Source organism: Podarcis vaucheri (assembly GCF_965113315.1).
Source record: "Podarcis vaucheri genome assembly, chromosome: 14".
NCBI lineage: Eukaryota > Metazoa > Chordata > Lepidosauria > Squamata > Lacertidae > Podarcis > Podarcis vaucheri.
In genome coordinates this window covers 19,191,393-19,208,743 of record NC_138752.1, presented here as the reverse complement: position 1 = coordinate 19,208,743, position 17,351 = coordinate 19,191,393, and the positions used below count along the sequence as shown (strand labels likewise).

Below are 17,351 nucleotides of genomic sequence, written 5' to 3'. Positions count from 1 at the left end.
TAAATCTACTTGGGTGTAAGCATTGAACACAGAGGAACTTTCTTCTTGAGAAACGTGCAAGATTGGGTTCCAGTTAACCAAGTAAAAAACTGCTGTTAAACCCTGTACAAAATGCATGGAATCTTAATTACTGTGTTCCTTGGGATATTCCAAGGACCTTACTGAGGCTTAAGGGATTTTGCATGCCTCTTCTAGTTTGATCTCCTGATTTTAAAGGACTGCTGGAACAAGTGAGTAAAAACTCACACAGGTCAAACTGTAATTTCTGTTTTAATCAAGTTAGCTTGTGTAGGAACTAGACTCCTGAAAGGAGCGTAAAATAATGACAACACAGCACAGTTGATGAGGTTTAACTTCACTTTCCATCTGACCAGCATTTGTAATTTTTGAGTTTTTGTTCTCTTTCCCCCCAAATCATTCAGCAGTAGTGAACACTTGTCATGGGGTGGCAAGGTCAGCAGGACTGCAAGCAGCACATGATAAAGTGTTTTAATCCTCTTGCCATAGTACATAGCACAATACTTCTGTGTTCAACCTGCATAAAATATTTTAATGGATAATGGGCCAAGCTGAGCTTTTTACATTCTATATTAAGGTAAAGTGTGCAATTGGGTAGAAAGGCAAAGCACAATTTTAACAAGCAAGTAAAAATGGCTTTTGCTTGCTTGCTTTTGGATCAGCTCTCAGGGTGATAGGGAATACATGTTGCAGGCTAGACAGTTGGTTTCCTGTGCTGAGATGGTGTAATACTGAAAAGCAAGATTTTATTAAACTTGTAACATTTCCATGTACATGATCTTGAGAGGCTTGTTGACTGCTAGAGGAATGTGATTTGGAAAGCAAAATACTAACACTCAAACAAAAAGAATATTCCATACATTTGCATCACTAGTGCTTTGTTTATGGGCACTTGGCCTTGGGAAACATTGCACAGACTCATCATTATTCCCAACGCTCCTATGAGACTCCTTGTAGTTGGATGTGAATTACAGTGGTACCTCGGGTTACATACGCTTTAGATTACATACGCTTCAGGTTACAAACTCCGCTAGCCCAGAAATAGTACCTCGGGTTAAGAACTTTGCTTCAGGATGAGAACAGAAATCGTGCTCCGGTGGTGTGGCAGCAGCAGGAGGCCTCATTAGCTAAAGTGGTGCTTCAGGTTAAGAACAGTTTCAGGTTAAGAACGGATCTCCGGAACGAATTAAGTACTTAACCTGAGGTACCACTGTAAATTGCACGTTGGGGGCCTCTTGAAAGGCCCTTAGATATTAATACCACGGAATGGTGGCAAAAGAGGATTGATCCAAAGTCTGTCAGGAGTACAATAGAAACTGCTCACTGATAAACCACTCCCCAGTGACAGTGTTATCTGTTATCAAATGTAATTGTGTGCAGCTATGCACCGTTTCTGTGTTTCTCACCAGCATAATGCATGTTTGAACTGTGAGTAACTGCACTGCAAATACACCTTTATTAGGAGAACAGTCATGAAGGAGAAGAAGCTGTATATTAGGCTGCTAAATGCTTTGCTTCATAAAGGAAGTGTAGAGTTTGGTGAAACTCTTGAGCCATATAAATGTATTGTGTTTGTGGTTGGTGAGAAAAACAGGAAAAGGTAGTTCCCGCTGTGAAATTTTTGCAAGAACTACTTTGTGAGAACAGTGCTGTGGAGCAAGTCAGTGGTGGTAAGACAACTAAGTCATTTTTAGAGTGGTCCCACTGATATCAGTGGTTTAATCAAAACACTTAGAACCAGGGACAATTAAATTTAATATTTTTTCCCCCTAAAAGTTGCCATCAGCCTAGGGTGTCCTTCTGTAACCTATGTTTCTACAGTGTGCAGCATAGTTAGTATTTATTTATATGTTTTCCCCCTCTTAAACTGTTTCAGCTTGGCAATAATTCTGGATCAGTAATAACTTTAATGTGAGAGCCTGTAGCACTAGAAGGCCAGGACAAAAGCACAATTCTAGGCGCCATCATTTGTTTGCTTATTTATTTATTTATTATTCTGAATCCTGCCTTTCTTCCATTGCGGAACCCGAGGCAGCATCTATATGGTTCCAAGGCGATTACTGACCTGACTCAGACCTAATTAGCTTCAGCAAGGTAGAGTATAAGTAGCACAGTATCAACAAGATCTTGTAGCTGATGGCGGTCTTCTTAATTTGGGAAATGAGCGCTGTGCCCCAACTAAAGTTTGCTCATAGCAGATCTTTTAATTCAGTCATGTCCATTAGTGTCATTGGGTCAACTTTGATTATGACTAAATTTGGATAAAACTTTGGGTTGCTCAAATTTGGCTAATGATAATTCTACCTTAACATTTTTTTTAAAGATTCAGGCATATTCTTAAGCAGCATCTTAACAACACTCTCTTAGTAAAGTTTCCAAACTTCGAAGTCTTGTCATATGCCTATAATGGGAACAAGTAATTTAAATGCTAGTGCAGCTCATTAATCTGAAGATCTTGTGAAGATCTTACTGTTGTCCACAGGAAACTAGGAGCATCTCTGGCATTCTTTTGAGAGTAGCATGACTATAAGCAGCACAATTGCATGAATGCAGTCCTGTTTACTAGAGCAAGAAGAGGAACTTTGTGTAGAAACTGAAGCTAAATGGCTGTGTACATATGTTCTACTTGCATATAATCAACATGACTTATGTATCATTTGCACTACCGTTGTAGGAGCTGCCACAATACTGGTCTATATATTTTGGAATTATTAACCACAAGGCTGTTAAGAGCATTTAGAACACCAGTTTAGGACAGCTAACTGCATAATGGAAATTTCTTTTTTTCCAGTCTGCTAAAAAACCACCAACTATCTGTATTTCCACTGCTGGTGTTTAATGTCTAATTAGACCATGCTGATGACCTTTCATGAATAATTCTATTAGCAACACCAAACATCGCACAGGATATGAAAGATGTATGAATGTGTTTGAACAAATTGGATAGGATTGCAGTGCTAGTCAATTGACTATCTGTTATTTGATTACTGTCAAAGATTCCAAAAAATCACAAAGTCTGTGTGACTGATAGCCCCCTTTTTCGTTGTATCATGCTGTCCTCTGATAGCAATACATTGAGGGCCCTTTTGCTTTACCTACAAGACTCAGTAAAGCTATTGTCTAATTTTAAAAGGGGGCAGGCACCTCTGCACTGCAACTCTGTGTTTCCTGTATTTATTTATTAAATTTGTATTCCCCCCTTCATCAGTAGATCTCAGGGCGGTTGACAACATGCTTTCCTTTATTGATCTACAAACTTTTTCTATGTTCCTAAGCAATACTGACTGGCTGTCCTCTTAAGAATGTTTACATTATTGGGAATCAGTTATTGATTAATGCTCCTGCATTTGCAACAATACTAGCGTGTGTATGTGGTACAGGGTGACCTAGCTGCAGCTCTGCAATAATTTCAATATGCCTACCTGCCCTCTTCCAAATTAAGCCATGTGGCCAACTTTTCCCATTGGCAATGTGCTATAAGTACAGCCATGTCTAATCAGAAGTAAGATTCAAGAGAAAGCATAAATCAAGCATGCACATGTTGCAAATGCCCCAGACTTGGGGCTGTCTCTGAGATCATTTCATTTGCTCTGGGGACATGTAGAAGGGATTGGGTTCTGACGTTTTCTAGAGCCACAGTATCTCTTTTCATATTCCCCTCTCTTCTAGTAAATCTGTGCTTCAATATTTGGCTATTATTTGACTGGTCAGGTTACTGATTTATTTATTTTTTGGAGCAGGTGCATGCACATGTGTTGACCTGATCTCTCTTCATAATGGGTTCCCAGGCCTTGGAGGGCTTAGGACACAATAAATCCAATAGGACACATAAATCCATCCAATGGAGCACCTCTCCACATAAGAAGAGAAGAGGGCTGTTTCTCTTATGAGCTCCTGGTTAAGAATGTTGTCCCCTATGATGACTGTCTGGTGCTTATGTTAGTAACTTTTCAGCACCAAGTTCATGTTTTTGCCAGGCATTTGATAGAATGTGCTGTTTTGGTCCATTGCTTGTGTGGGAATTACTGAGAATCAGTTGCTGACAGACAGACAGTTGCTGTAGAACAATGTGTAAAGGTGAAGGGACCCCTGACCATTAGGTCCAGTCGTGGCCGACTCAGAGGTTGCGGCGCTCATCTCGCTTTATTGGCCGAGGGAGCCGGCGTACAGCTTCTGGGTCATGTGGCCAGCATGACTAAGCCGCTTCTGGCGAACCAGAGCAGCGCACGGAAATGCCGTTTACCTTCCCGCCAGAGCGGTACCTATTTATCTACTTGCACTTTGACGTGCTTTCGAACTTCTAGGTTGGCAGGAGCAGAGACCGAGCAACGGGAGCTCACCCCATTGCGGGGATTCGAATCACCGACGTTCTGATCGGCAAGTCCTAGGCTCTGTGGTTTAACCCACAGCACCACCTGTGTCCCAGAGCAATGTGTAGTGACATTCTAATACTGTTGCTTTTCTGTGTTTTGTATTTTGGTCCAAATTAGTGATAGCTGCTATGTTTTAAATTTTACTAAGTTTTATTCTGATGTGAGTCACCTAGAGACTCTCTGACAGGTGGCAGGTAAAATCCAATGATAGTACAGTGGTACCCCGCAAGACGAATGCCTTGCAAGACGGAAAACCCGCAAGACGAAAGGGTTTTCTGTTTTGGAGGCGCTTCACAAGACGAATTTCCCTATGGGCTTGCTTCGCAAGACGAAAGCCCATAGGGAAATCTCCGGGGACCTGTTTTAAATTGCTGGCGGTCGGGAGCAAAGACTTTCGCCCACAGCCGGCCTTCAGAAGAGGTCCTGGACCTCTTCTGAAGGCCGGTGGGGGGCAAAAGTCTTTGCTCCCCCCCGCCTGCCTTCCCGGGACAGCGGAGACTTCTCCGCTGTCCCGGGCGATCTTAAAATGCTGGCGGGCGGGAGCGAAGCGTTCGCTGCCGACCCCCAGCATTTTAAAATCTCCCCGGGACAGCAGAGAAGTCTCTGCTGTCCCGGGCGATCTTAAAATGCTGGCGGGCGGGAGCGAAGCGTTCGCTGCCGACCCCCAGCATTTTAAAATCTCCCCGGGACAGCAGAGAAGTCTCTGCTGTCCCGGGCGATCTTAAAATGCTGGCGGGCGGGAGTGAAGCGTTCGCTGCCGACCCCCAGCATTTTAAAATCTCCCCGGGAACGCTCCGAAGCCGGGCGGGGGGGCGGGAACACCTGCCCCCGCCGCCGGGCTTCGGAACGCTGCTCCGAAGCTGGGCGGGGGGGCGGGAACACCTTCTGAAGGCGGGCGGGGGGCGAAAGTCTTTGTCCCCCCTGCCTGCCTTCCCAGGGGCTTTTAAATCGCCCCGGACAGCAGAGAAGTCCTCCGCTGTCCCGGGGCGATTTTAAAATGCCGTCCGCCAGCATTTTAAGATCGCCCGGACAGCGGAGAAGTCCTCCGCTGTCCCGGGGTTTTTTAAAATGCTGGGGGTGGGAAGAAAAGCCCTTGTCCCCCCCCCCCCAGCCTTCAGAAGAGGTCCGGGGACAGACTGTCCCCGGACCTGGTCTGAAGGCGGTTTCCCTAGGAACGCATTAATTGATTTTCAATGCATTCCTATGGGAAACCGTGCATCGCAAGACGAAAAACTCGCAAGACGAAGAGACTTGTGGAACGAATTAATTTCGTCTTGCGAGGCACCACTGTATAAGCACATAATTTAGACATTCATTATACTTTTATGCTGGGAGCTCAGGTTCTGATGAGCTCACCAGTGTCAGGCATGATTGTTCTGTGTACAGTCGAAAGCTTGCTTTCCACCACTTTCATATGCTCATGACCTCTGTATTGGTACCAAGGACATACTTCTTTTGAGTAATGAACTAGGTTTCCTGATATGCATTGAAAAGGTCCCTTCTGTCTGGCAGCTTTGTATTGCTCACCTACTGATTCCTTCCCATTTAGATTGGTGTTCCTAAAGCAGATAAAGTTATCATCTTTATATCTTTATCTCCCTCCCCCCCCCCACAAGTTTCTTCTTCAGTACACCAGCAAGCATAAATCCGAGATAAAAGGCCATCTGCTTTGGCACCAGGCAGTACCACCTTCCTGATAAGCATAGTACAGTTGTTCTCTTCTCCTTTGAAAGGAAATGCTTTTGTAAGCATTCTGTAGCTAGTGTTTTTCAGAGCTCACTAAATCATACCTGATACCAGATCAATAGGTTGGGGGCTCCAGTTCTATATATGTTGGCCAATGCACTTACCAAGCAGCTGCTCCTTATTTTTACCTCTACACTTCACTAAATACTACTCTAGGAAGAAAGTGTCCTTGTTTCAATAGCAGATCTGCTGTCCTAAAGCAAATAAATGCATTTGTTTTCTTTGTAGGTACATTCCACCTCTGATCTGGGGAAAGAGTGGGCACATTCAGACTGCCCTCTATGGAAAGATGGGGAGAGTAAGATCACCGCATCCTTATGGACTTCGCAAGTACCTCACAATGTCAGATGGTGCAACAGCAACTTTTGACCTCTTTGAACCGCTGGCTGAAAACTGCATTAGAGGTGAGATAACCAACAGTTGTGGGTTTTTTATTAGAAGTTTGAGTAAATGTGGGGGAAATGCACTACTATTTTTGGCTACCATTTGCAGGCTAGGGAGCCACTGCTTTCACAACTCCAGGACATGTTTAGGTGGTTGTAAGCTTCTGCAGCTAGTGCTGTTATGAATCATGTACCAAAAAAACAGTTTTTACAACCAAGTGATAAGATACAAGGTTTATGGCCTAGATTTCCCGTTGAGTTAATGGGCATGAAATGCTATTCCTCTGACCCATAAATAACATAATGCTTAGGATTAAGGTCTCTAAACAGGCTGTTTGGCCTCTAGGACTTTTCTCTTGTGTATATGGGCTTAATCACATCTGGAACGTGTGTGTGTCCGTGCGTGTGTGTTTAAAAACAATATATCAAAATTTAGTGAGTGATGACATGTCTTTCTGAAGGTGAGGTACAAGGGGCTGTTGATTCTGCTTGTTTTGAAATGTTGCTCTAGTGCATAGGAAGCTGCTGCTAAATATTCCAAGAATTTCACTCTCAAATGTGGAATTGTACCAGATGCTGGAGGGTTGATTCTTACTACCAAGCATTGTTTCCCAATGTAGATAGCAATGCAATGAGCTGTAGAGCTGTTCTCAGCAATTGCTTTCTCGGCAACTTTGATTTGATCTTCAAAAGAAGGAAGCATTGCTGACCAAATGGATATTTTTCAGATAGATGTACAAATCTGGACCCTTTATTTAGTCAACAGATGTGGCAAAAGCAAACCATTCCTTCTCTTTCTTCTTTCTAGTTAGGCTCAAAGACCTTCAGTTTTAATCAGATACATTACCTCAAGGTTCTTCGTGAAGCATTTCAAAATAATGTACCAAAACTGACAGAAATCCTTTCTCTCAGTGACATCGTAACGTGTTAAAATAAACTCCTCTCAGTTAGATGAAAGAACTTAGATGAACAAACTCTGAAATTGTGCAGGGCATATTGTGTATTTCCCTTGATGTTATAAACATAGCATATAAAACATCACTACAGATTGAACAAACTGTATGCATGAGGAGCAAAAATAGCTTTGTTGTGAAATAAATGTGTTTTGTCTTTGTGGGAGATGAAACTGGTGTAACTAGCATGTATTCTTTTGCTTTTGCTTTAAAACTTACCTCTCCCGACCTTTTTCATTGTGCAGAAGATATCACAATGGTAATTTGTCCAGGAATAGCCAATCACAGTGAGAAGCAGTACATCCGCACCTTTGTTGACTATTCCCAGAAGAATGGCTATCGATGTGCTGTGCTAAACCACCTTGGAGCTCTGCCAACTATTGAGTTGACTTCACCACGCATGTTCACTTATGGTAAATATTGGCTCTTTCATCTTAACCTTTCAGAGTTACTTTGCAACTGGACAAAGTCCTCTAATGTCAAAGCACACTAGATGGTGCCTTCTGAAGCTTGAAAGTGTTGTCTGTGATAAAACCTCCTCCTTTTTGCTAATTCCCAAGCAGGATGACTTATTTGCTCAATTTCAAAAAAAAAAAAAAAAAAAAAAAGGATTCGAAGTAGCAGCCATTACTTGTGCTAAGTCTGCATTAATTTTGTTTCCAAAGGTTGATTCCTGAAACCCCTCTCTTTACAGTACACTATATTGGGAAGTATTGGGAAGAGAAAGTAGTAGGGACAAGATGACTTGGTGAGATAGTACCATGATCACCTTGCCAATGTTTTGCCATATATAATGCTTCAAAATGGGATGACCATGATATAGCAATTGAAGATGCAACCACTATAGCATTACCAGCTTCCCAGTGTCTGTGTGTCCAGTACATTCATCCACCTAGGAGAAAAGTAGCTCTCTATTTACGCAGATTCTCTTTGCCAGAAAAGTAATTGATGTGTAACTTTTCAAGATAGCTTTAGAGAGCAGGTGAGCATAAAGCTGATATCTATTAAAGGAGAATGGGGATCTCTTTAGCTGATGTAGGCCTGTTGGCTCTTGTCACATCTTGTATCTCAGTGCTTGTGATTAGAATTTCAAGCCTCCAGGGTGCGGTCTACTGCATGGCTGCTCTTTAATAACCATAGTCTATTCCGCCCTCAGGAGATAATTCTGGAGTGTTGTTGAGCAACCCAAAATGTTGTTGTAAAGCTCTGCACCGCCCCTCCTTCCTATGGGAGTTATGTTCTTTGAGGCTTAGGTATGGTGTTCATAAACAAGGCTTGAAAAACATTTTCAAGAATGAAGATGCATCCTCCCTACCAAAAAAAGTGCTGTGCAATGTCTCTCCTCCCCAAAGTATTAAATATCAAGCTGTGACACATGTATCCTCTCAGGGGCTGGGAAATCAACTCAGTATATAACAGGCTGAGCATGCCCAGCCACGGAGCTGCATCTGGTCCGAACCTAGCCACCCTATCCTCTTGTTCTTTTTGGGAAGACATCCTCTGAAAGGAAAGAGATGAAGTGCATCCAAAACCTTAGTATAGGGTTGCCATATTCCCAAATTGCAGTCCGATTTTTAAAAAAATGCAGTCTGATTCCTGGACATGTGGCAGCCCTACTTTAGTGCAAAGCTAAGCACCCTTTCCTGGGAGAAGGGGGTGGGAGCCAAAGAGAAACTGCATCTGTAGCCAAGGGTCCAATATGAAGCTCACTGTCCAACCAATGTCTGAAATGTTTTGCCAAGATCCCCATCTCCCCACATTCTGTGACCCTCCAGAATATGGAGGTGAGAAGCTTGGCAATAACTGTTTGTGCCCACCTAAGGGCTGACAGAGTGTCTCAGAAACCCATGTTACGTTGCTTAGCTGGAACACAACATAGTCCTGTTTCAGTCACTGCAAGCAAGCCCTGGGGATCAGCGTGGTATTGGTATTAAGGCTTCTTGGTGCTGTCCCTAACTCTAAAAAATTCCTGAAGGGTTATAATTCTCTGAGGGCTGTAGCTCAGAGGTAGAGCTTCTACTTTGCATGCAGAATGTCTGGGATTCAGTCCTTATAATCTCCAAGAAGGGTTAGGAGAGACTCCATCTTAAACCATGGAGAGCCACTGTAAGTCATTGTAGACCATACAGAGCTAGATGGACCCCATTGATCAGTATAAGGCAGCTTCCTTGGTTCCTGTAAATGTTTTTTGAAGGAGTGGCCATTGACAGTAGAAAATAATAGCCAGGCCATGTTGGCACAGGAGTGCTACGTGTATGAATACAGTCTTCAGTTCCCAAAAGTTTGTACAAATCCCTGCACATGAAGAATTACAGTCAAATGCACAAATTAGACTTGATCGCTGAATAGCTGCTGGAAATCTGGACTGTGAGCAGCAATTTGTTTTTGTTTTTTTTTTGCAGGGAGGGGGATACTTTATAGATTTCTCTCCCAGTTCACAGTTGGAAGAAATGACAGTGTGTGTAGTATTTTTAGTTACAGCTTTTGGCTGGAACCTGATGACTGCTGAACAGAGAATGAAATATTTTGAAAAACTTGCTATGATCCTTTAAAGGGGGGGGGGAGAGTTTTCTGCTGTAGCCGGCAGTTAGAGGCTCTGTTCATATGGCAGTAAAAAAGGGAATAAAAAGGTTCTGTAGAAGAGCAGGTGTGGATTTCACTATTAATGTGGGTGTATTCTCCCTCTGTATGATCTTCTGGAATATCACTGTATATGTGCAAAAATGCCCATTGTGATTCAGTAATGAACAATGATGTTAGAAATGTTGTCTCTTGAAGTGCATATGAGAGCTCTAGGGGAAGATTGGGTCTTTAGATGCATCTGTGATATGTCATGTTTAATTTTTTTTGCTGTTCTACAGGTTGCACATGGGAATTTGGAGCCATGGTGAACTACATCAGGAAAACTTACCCTCAGTCCAAGCTGGTTGTTGTGGGCTTCAGCCTTGGTGGAAACATAGTGTGCAAATATCTGGGGGAGAACCAGACTAACCAAGAGGGTGTATTGTGCTGTGTCAGCGTATGTCAAGGGTACAGTGCACTGAGGTAAGCTTGGTCTTGTAGAACAGGAGAAACTTATGGTACATGTCTAAGGAAATAATCTGCTGGTCATGGAGATATGATACAGATACCAAAAGCTTTCTTTGGGGTTCAGGGGCATAAAAACTTTAGTTGTGTGAAGTTTTGTTACTAAACCGTGTTTTGAACTTTTTGCACAAAAAAGGGAACTGGGAACTTACAGCAAATTTCATCATTAAAATTGCTGTTGGCATATTCAGTTGCTGTACGCATTTAGTTGAGAGCAAAGGGTGCAAACCATTTCCACATATACCCAGCCTATTGATTTGTACTCTTTTATTCATTATTAGCAGTCTCTTTTGAAGCTTTGTCATGGCCAGATTTTTTGAGATCTAGTGCCAGTGGGAAGAATATTAGGCACACCCTTCCCTCCTGCTGTTCTTTTGTTCAGAGTCACAGTCTCCCAAAACTACTTTGGCTCTGTGTATTTCCAGTGTTGAACTGAGGCTCCAAACAGGATGTATAGTAGTGTCCATGTGTGCACACAGGAGCTACATATATCCCAAGAGATCAAAAGTGACATTTAAAAAAGGACCTTAAAGATGTTTGCTTTGTGCTACTTAGAAGCACAACACTATTATGTTATGTTATGTTATGTTATGTTATGTTATGTTATGTTATGTTATGTTATGTTATATTATATTATATTATATTATATTATATTATATTATATTATATTATATTATATTATATTATATTATATTATATTATATTATATTATATTCTGCCCTATACCCGGAGGTCTCAAGGTGGTTCACAGAACAAAATCAAAATATAAAACCACAAAATACAGAATCAAAATGAAAACAACAACCCAATAACCCCCTCCCGCCCCCAAACCCAAACATTTTAAAAGGACATAGGATGTCAGTCAAATCAACCAAAGGCCTGGTTAAAAAGGTAAGTTTTTGCCTGGCACCTAAAGTTATATAATGAAGGCACCAGGTGAACCTCCCTGGGGAGCGCATTTTACAGATGGGGAGCCACCGTAGAGAAGGCCCGTTCTCATGTTGCCACCCTCTGGACCTCTCAAGGAGGAGACACACAAAGAAGGGCGTCAGGGGATGATCTCAAGGTCCGGGTAGGTTCATATGGGAAGAGATGGTCCTTGAGGTATTGCGGTCCTGAGCCGTTCAAGGCTTTACAGGTCAAAACCAGCACTTTGAATTGGGCCCGGAAACAATTGGTAGCCAGTGAAGTCAGACCAGGATTGGTGTAGTATTCTCAAGCCATCTTGCTCCGGTGAGCAACCTGGCAGCTGAATTCCGCACCAGCTGAAGTTTCTGAAACGTCTTCAGAGGCAGCCCTACGTATAACGCATTGCAGTAATTCAACCTTGAGGTTACCACAGCATAGACAACAGTAGTTAGGCTATCCCTGTCCAGATAGGAGTGTAGGTGGGCCACCAGCTGAAGCTGATGGACAGCACTCTGGGCCACTGAGGCCACCTGAGCCTCGAGCAACAGCAAAGGATCCAGGAGTACCCCAAAGCAATGAACCTGCTCCTTCAGAGGAAGTGTAACCCCATCAAGAACAGGCGATCTCTACCCATCTGGTCTAGGGAACCACCCACTAACAGTGCCTCAGTCTTATCTGGATTGAGTTTCAGTTTTTTGGCTCTCATCCAGTCCGTTACCAAGGCAAGACACTGGTCCAGCACTTCCACTGCCTCACCTGCAGATGTAAAGCAGAGTGTCATCAGCATACTGCTGACAATGTACTCCAAACCTCTGGATAACCCCACCCAGCGGTTTTATGTAGATGTGAAGGTTCCATGGGGCTGAAAAGCATTCCTCAAGCAACACCCTCTGGGAATGGCCATCCAAGTAGGACTGGAGCCACCGCAAAGTGGTGCCACCCAACCCCTAGTTCGGACAGTTGCTTCAGAAGGACACCATGGTCAATGGTATCGAAAGTATTATAAAGCCAGATTACACTGGAATATTGAAAGACAGAGTCTTATATTCTTGCCAGTCTCCAAATGATGAGTAGAGGTTTAGGAAGGGAATTTCTTGGTGTTCTTTCAGATCTGATTAGATATTTTTACATTTACAGTAATGTTAATTCAGGCAGAGTATGTAGCAACCATGCTTTTTATAGTCCTGTGCGCTGAGGGCAGTGTACTCTGAAAGAAAGGTTAAAAATCGTTTGACCTAACCTTGATGAGCTCTGGTGTATTTTAAGGTCAAAACCCAAGGGGAGGGTACTGTTCTAAAAAAACAACAACCAATAATTTATTTCGTCACCCACTTGCACAAATGGATTTAGAGTTGGAAGCCTTCCCTAGAATGACATTTAGTATGCAAAGTTCTGCTTATTAGGAAATAAATGCAATTAAAATCCGTTAGTTGCAGTACTGTAGCTGTAACTGCACTTTAACTAAAGGATGTTGAATCTGAATGTAAATACTACACAGGAGGCCCTTCTGGTTGGAGAAAATGTCGAGCAGGCTAAGGAAATGGCAACCTCCATATTAATAGAACACATAGCAATTCAGCTCTGGTTCCAAACTGGACAACAAAGGCTCCCTTTATATTTAAGACTGTGCAGCTGCAGAAATGTTGTGGCAGGATTAAATTTTTTAAGCAAGAGGATTAGAAATTGGAACAACATAAGCTTAATACACCGTGTCTTCTCTCCTCCCCATCTCTAAAATATTTGTCAAACTTTGTTTGAACCTGAGAAAAATGTGAGGATACTGCATGTAACTGCAAGATAGATTTTAGACTTTTATAAATTGCTTCACAAGACTGTGCCACCTTTGGCATGTGTACACATTCAGAGACTGCAATATTAAAAGGGAGGTGGGTATTGTGCAAAAACCTCTCATTCTTATAAGTACTAGTTGCTCTGTCTGTGTTTTTCTTACTTAGTTAACATTGTTTTTTTAAAAATAGCAGTTTCAAATACAGTTTTGAGTTCATCTGTCCATGCTCTGTCAATTTTTGTAACGCATGTTTGAAATTACCTGTTGAGACAACATAGAACAACCCATCTCTTCCTGGAAAGTTCTGTTTTGCAAGCTGTTGGCTGTTTTGTGCTCCAGTTTCTAATGCTTTTGTTCCCCCTGCTGGCTGAATCCTTTAATGACACATTTCTCTTATGCATTACTGTGCGTTTGAAAAAGGAAAAAGCTGATTCCTTTTGAAGGTGTGATAGCTTATAGGTGGCCCCTTGAAGTGAATCAAATTAGTTATGTGGAAATGCTGCCATGTATTTGCAGAGTACTTTTTGTTGCTATGACCCTGGAAGCTTGCTTTTCCAGCTTTTAATTAATTTGCCCCATGTCATATCTTTAGGGCACAGGAAACCTTCATGCAATGGGATCAGTGTCGGAGATTTTACAACTTCCTCATGGCAGACAACTTGAAGAAAATCATATTGTCTCACAGGTACAAAATGATGCTCTTTATATTCTAAATGGGCCTCTGTGTCAGCTGATAATGTGCAGTACCATAAATTGTTCTTATGTGTCGCCAAGGTGAGCAGGGTACCAACAAAATTAATTCTCTGAATCAGTAGCTACTGAAGAACCATGTGCATTAGTAACCTTACTTTCAGAAACATCTTACTTAAGAAAGTATGTGACACTTTGGCTGTGCTTGGGGAAAGGGTGTGAAATTACAATAACTGGTTGTTTGAACAGTTCCAGGTTAGCAGTAGTCAAAGCTTGTAACTGTAGTTGCTGTATTGTTTCCTGTTTAAGCCAGTATGGAAAAACAGCTTTAAGAGACTCTAATTATATATAGGATATAGAACCCCCTTAATTCATCCCAGATAACTAAATATTATGACAACTTAACTAAATATATTAATCTTCCTGTTAAAAGAGCTCTTAGTTGTAAGCATGAGCAACCTTTAGCAGGTTTGAAGGACGGCTTGTTTTTCTCCATAATGGATCTTTTGTGCTCTAAGGCCAACCCTCAAACCAAACTTCATTTTGCACATTTTCTGTTCCACCTCTGCTTTTCAGAGAACATGATCATGCATCTGATCCATAGTCTACAGCACACAGCCTCTTGCATTGTTCTCACCAATGCTGACAGGGCTATTGCTTAGTAATGTAATTGCCCACAGGACCTAGTGCAGGGAGTGCTAACCTCTGGCCCGGGGGCCTCATTCAGTCCCCCAAGCAGATTTTTCAGCCCCTGAAGACCCCTTGGTTTTTTGCAGCAACACAAAGGTGGAAATAAATTCCAGCACTGGGATGGGCAGAGAGATTCCTTCTTTCAAGGAGACCAAGGTGGCATACGTGGTTGCGCGCGCACACACACACTGCCATTTTATTTTTCAGCAACACTGTGAGAAAAATGAGACTGAGATGTCTGGTCCAAGTTAAGTCAACACCAGCAAGCTTCATGGCTGAGCAGGACTTTGAACTGGGATCTACTGCTCTAAGGCCAACTTCCTGACTACTGCAGTACACTGATTCTTAAGCACTTCTGACCTTGGCTCAATTTTACTACTACTACTACTACTACTTACTTACTTACTTACTTACTTACTTACTTATTTATTTATTAATACCCTGCCCATCTGGCTAGGTTTCCCCAGCCACTCTGAGCGGCTCCCAACAGAGTGTTAAAAACACGATAAAACATCAAACATTAAAAACTTCCCTAAACAGGGCTGCCTTCAGATGTCTTCTAAAAGCTAGATAGTTGTTTATTTCCTTGACATCTGATGGGAGAGTGTTCCACAGGGCGGGTGCCACTACCGAGAAGGCCCTCTGCCTGGTTCCCTGTAACCTCACTTCTCACAGTGAGGGAACCTCCAGAAGGCCCTCGGAGGTGGACCTCAGTGTCTGGGCTGAACGATGGGGGACACTCCTTCAGGTATACTGTTTGTATCTGCACCAGTTTCTGCACCAGTGTCAAAATCTGTGCCAGTATCAAGTCTTCAGGGCTGAACAAAACTGCCTTTTGTCTTTTCTTCACACGGGACAGATTCAGAATTGTATTGGAGATGACAGTAACATGGATCTTAAGATCTGTGTCAACATAAAGCAATTTATGGAGTAACCTTCAGATCAGCAGTAAACCCAATAGAGTATGTTCTCTAATTATTACAGTATGTCTGTGTTTCATAGTCACTCACTTCATTCTCTATGTTTCAGACACACCTTGTTTGCTGAGAGCCCTAAAAAGCCTCAGAGTTTATTAGAGTCAGACTTGAGCAGACTTCACACAGCAACATCCCTTATGCAGATTGATGACAGTATCATGAGGTATGGACATCAAGAAGCACATTTTGTAACTCTCCCCTGTCATTTAGACCTTCCTGAAATGCAAGCTGCTGTTATCATCTTTGTGCATATAACTCCCAATTCTTTCTAGATCTTATTGTTTACAGGTTTGTCTTGCCTCTTGTTTGTTAGACTTTTAAAAATGAATTTACCATGCTGTAAATAGCAAAGCTGTTGAGTGAGTAAAATTAGGGTGCAGGGTGACGAATCAGACTATGCAGCTGAGGTTCTACAGTGTTTCTGTGAAACATATCTTCAGCCAGTACTAGAAATATTTTCTGAATGGTTAGAAAACAGTGATCCTTGTCATCTAATTCCTTTGGCAAATTCCAGTAATTTGAGTTACTTGGTGGTGCTACAGAAACACCTGAGGGGTGCTGGTAAAAGTTCATCAGAATAGAGCTATTTTGTTAGAAGCACCAATGCCCCCAAATGCTAGCACCACTGCTGAATCACTTTCAGTTATGGTATAGATCAGGGGTCTGCAACCCGCGGCTCCGGAGCCGCACGTGGCTCTTTTACACCTTTGCCACGGCTCCGGGGAAGATACTAGCGAGGGGAGGAGGCACATTGTGCGCCCCGACACTCCCCACTGTGGCGGGCGCTGTACTGGCTGTGATGTTGCATGGGGGCGGTGCGTGTGTTAGTCACGCATCGTCCCAACGTCACCTTCCCGCCCGCTGTCAGATCAGAGGGCAGCGGCGCGCATGCTTTAAATGTCGCAATGGTTTTGCGGCTCCCAGGTTGTTGTTTTTTCTTCGGAAACTGGTCCAAGAGGCTCTTTTTGTCTTAAAGGTTGCAGACCCCTGGTATAGATGGAAAATGAAGCCGGTCTGAACGAAATGTGTATTTTAGATTTGTAGTTGTATCAAATTCTTCATATGCTGATTTGCCAGTAGCCATTGGCATAAGCAAAAAGTTGTGATTCCTTGTGATCAGTGCTTACCACTTTCTACATATTGTGTTACATAGCTGAACTTCTGTCATGGAGTTTCAAGGGTAGGTTTTCCCGTAGAAACTAGATAAAGCCTTTGTTGGTTAGCCTTAGTTTCCCCTACACCCTATAGTGATATGGCAAGAAATCAACCCTGTCCTCAGAGGACACCCTGTCTTTTTTGGCTGCACACTTGTTCCTCAGTAAAATTTGCATTCCCAAATAGGCGGACTAGGAGTTGCTATACCTCCTATGTGTGTTTCCTTGCTTGTTTTTGCTTGCTTCTGTTACTTCATCCAAGGAGTCTTGGAATGTATTATACACAAATAATTCGTAGGATGGCCTGTTTATGGCTCATGACCACTACAAATAATATTTAGGGTGGCTGGGAGTTATATGAACATCAGCATTACGTTCTACTAGTTAGTTAGGGGATTGACTTCTGTTCTTAGAAGAACTTGGGAGCCTGATGTTGCATCTAAAGAGGGGCTAGTAATATAATTAGTTTTAACTTCCTTAACTTAGGGGTTCTGCAGTTAAATCGGAAAGGATGTTTCCAGTTTATTTGATATGGCTACGGTGTGTGTACACTCCTTTCCACATATTTGTCTTACTGCTTCC

At 42.5% G+C, this 17,351-nt stretch overlaps 1 protein-coding gene across 3 annotated transcripts in view; it reads left to right on the top strand.

The window, feature by feature from the left end:
* ABHD2 (abhydrolase domain containing 2, acylglycerol lipase) overlaps positions 1 to 17,351 on the top strand; it is a 36,193-nt gene that overhangs the window by 15,593 nt on the left and 3,249 nt on the right. For all 3 annotated transcript variants that reach the window (XM_082198668.1, XM_082198666.1, XM_082198667.1), the window contains 5 exons: positions 6,366 to 6,541; positions 7,719 to 7,886; positions 10,335 to 10,518; positions 13,851 to 13,943; positions 15,668 to 15,778. In XM_082198668.1, coding sequence (XP_082054794.1) covers positions 6,366 to 6,541; positions 7,719 to 7,886; positions 10,335 to 10,518; positions 13,851 to 13,943; positions 15,668 to 15,778 — 732 coding nt within the window. The remainder of the gene's footprint in view (positions 1 to 6,365; positions 6,542 to 7,718; positions 7,887 to 10,334; positions 10,519 to 13,850; positions 13,944 to 15,667; positions 15,779 to 17,351) is intronic.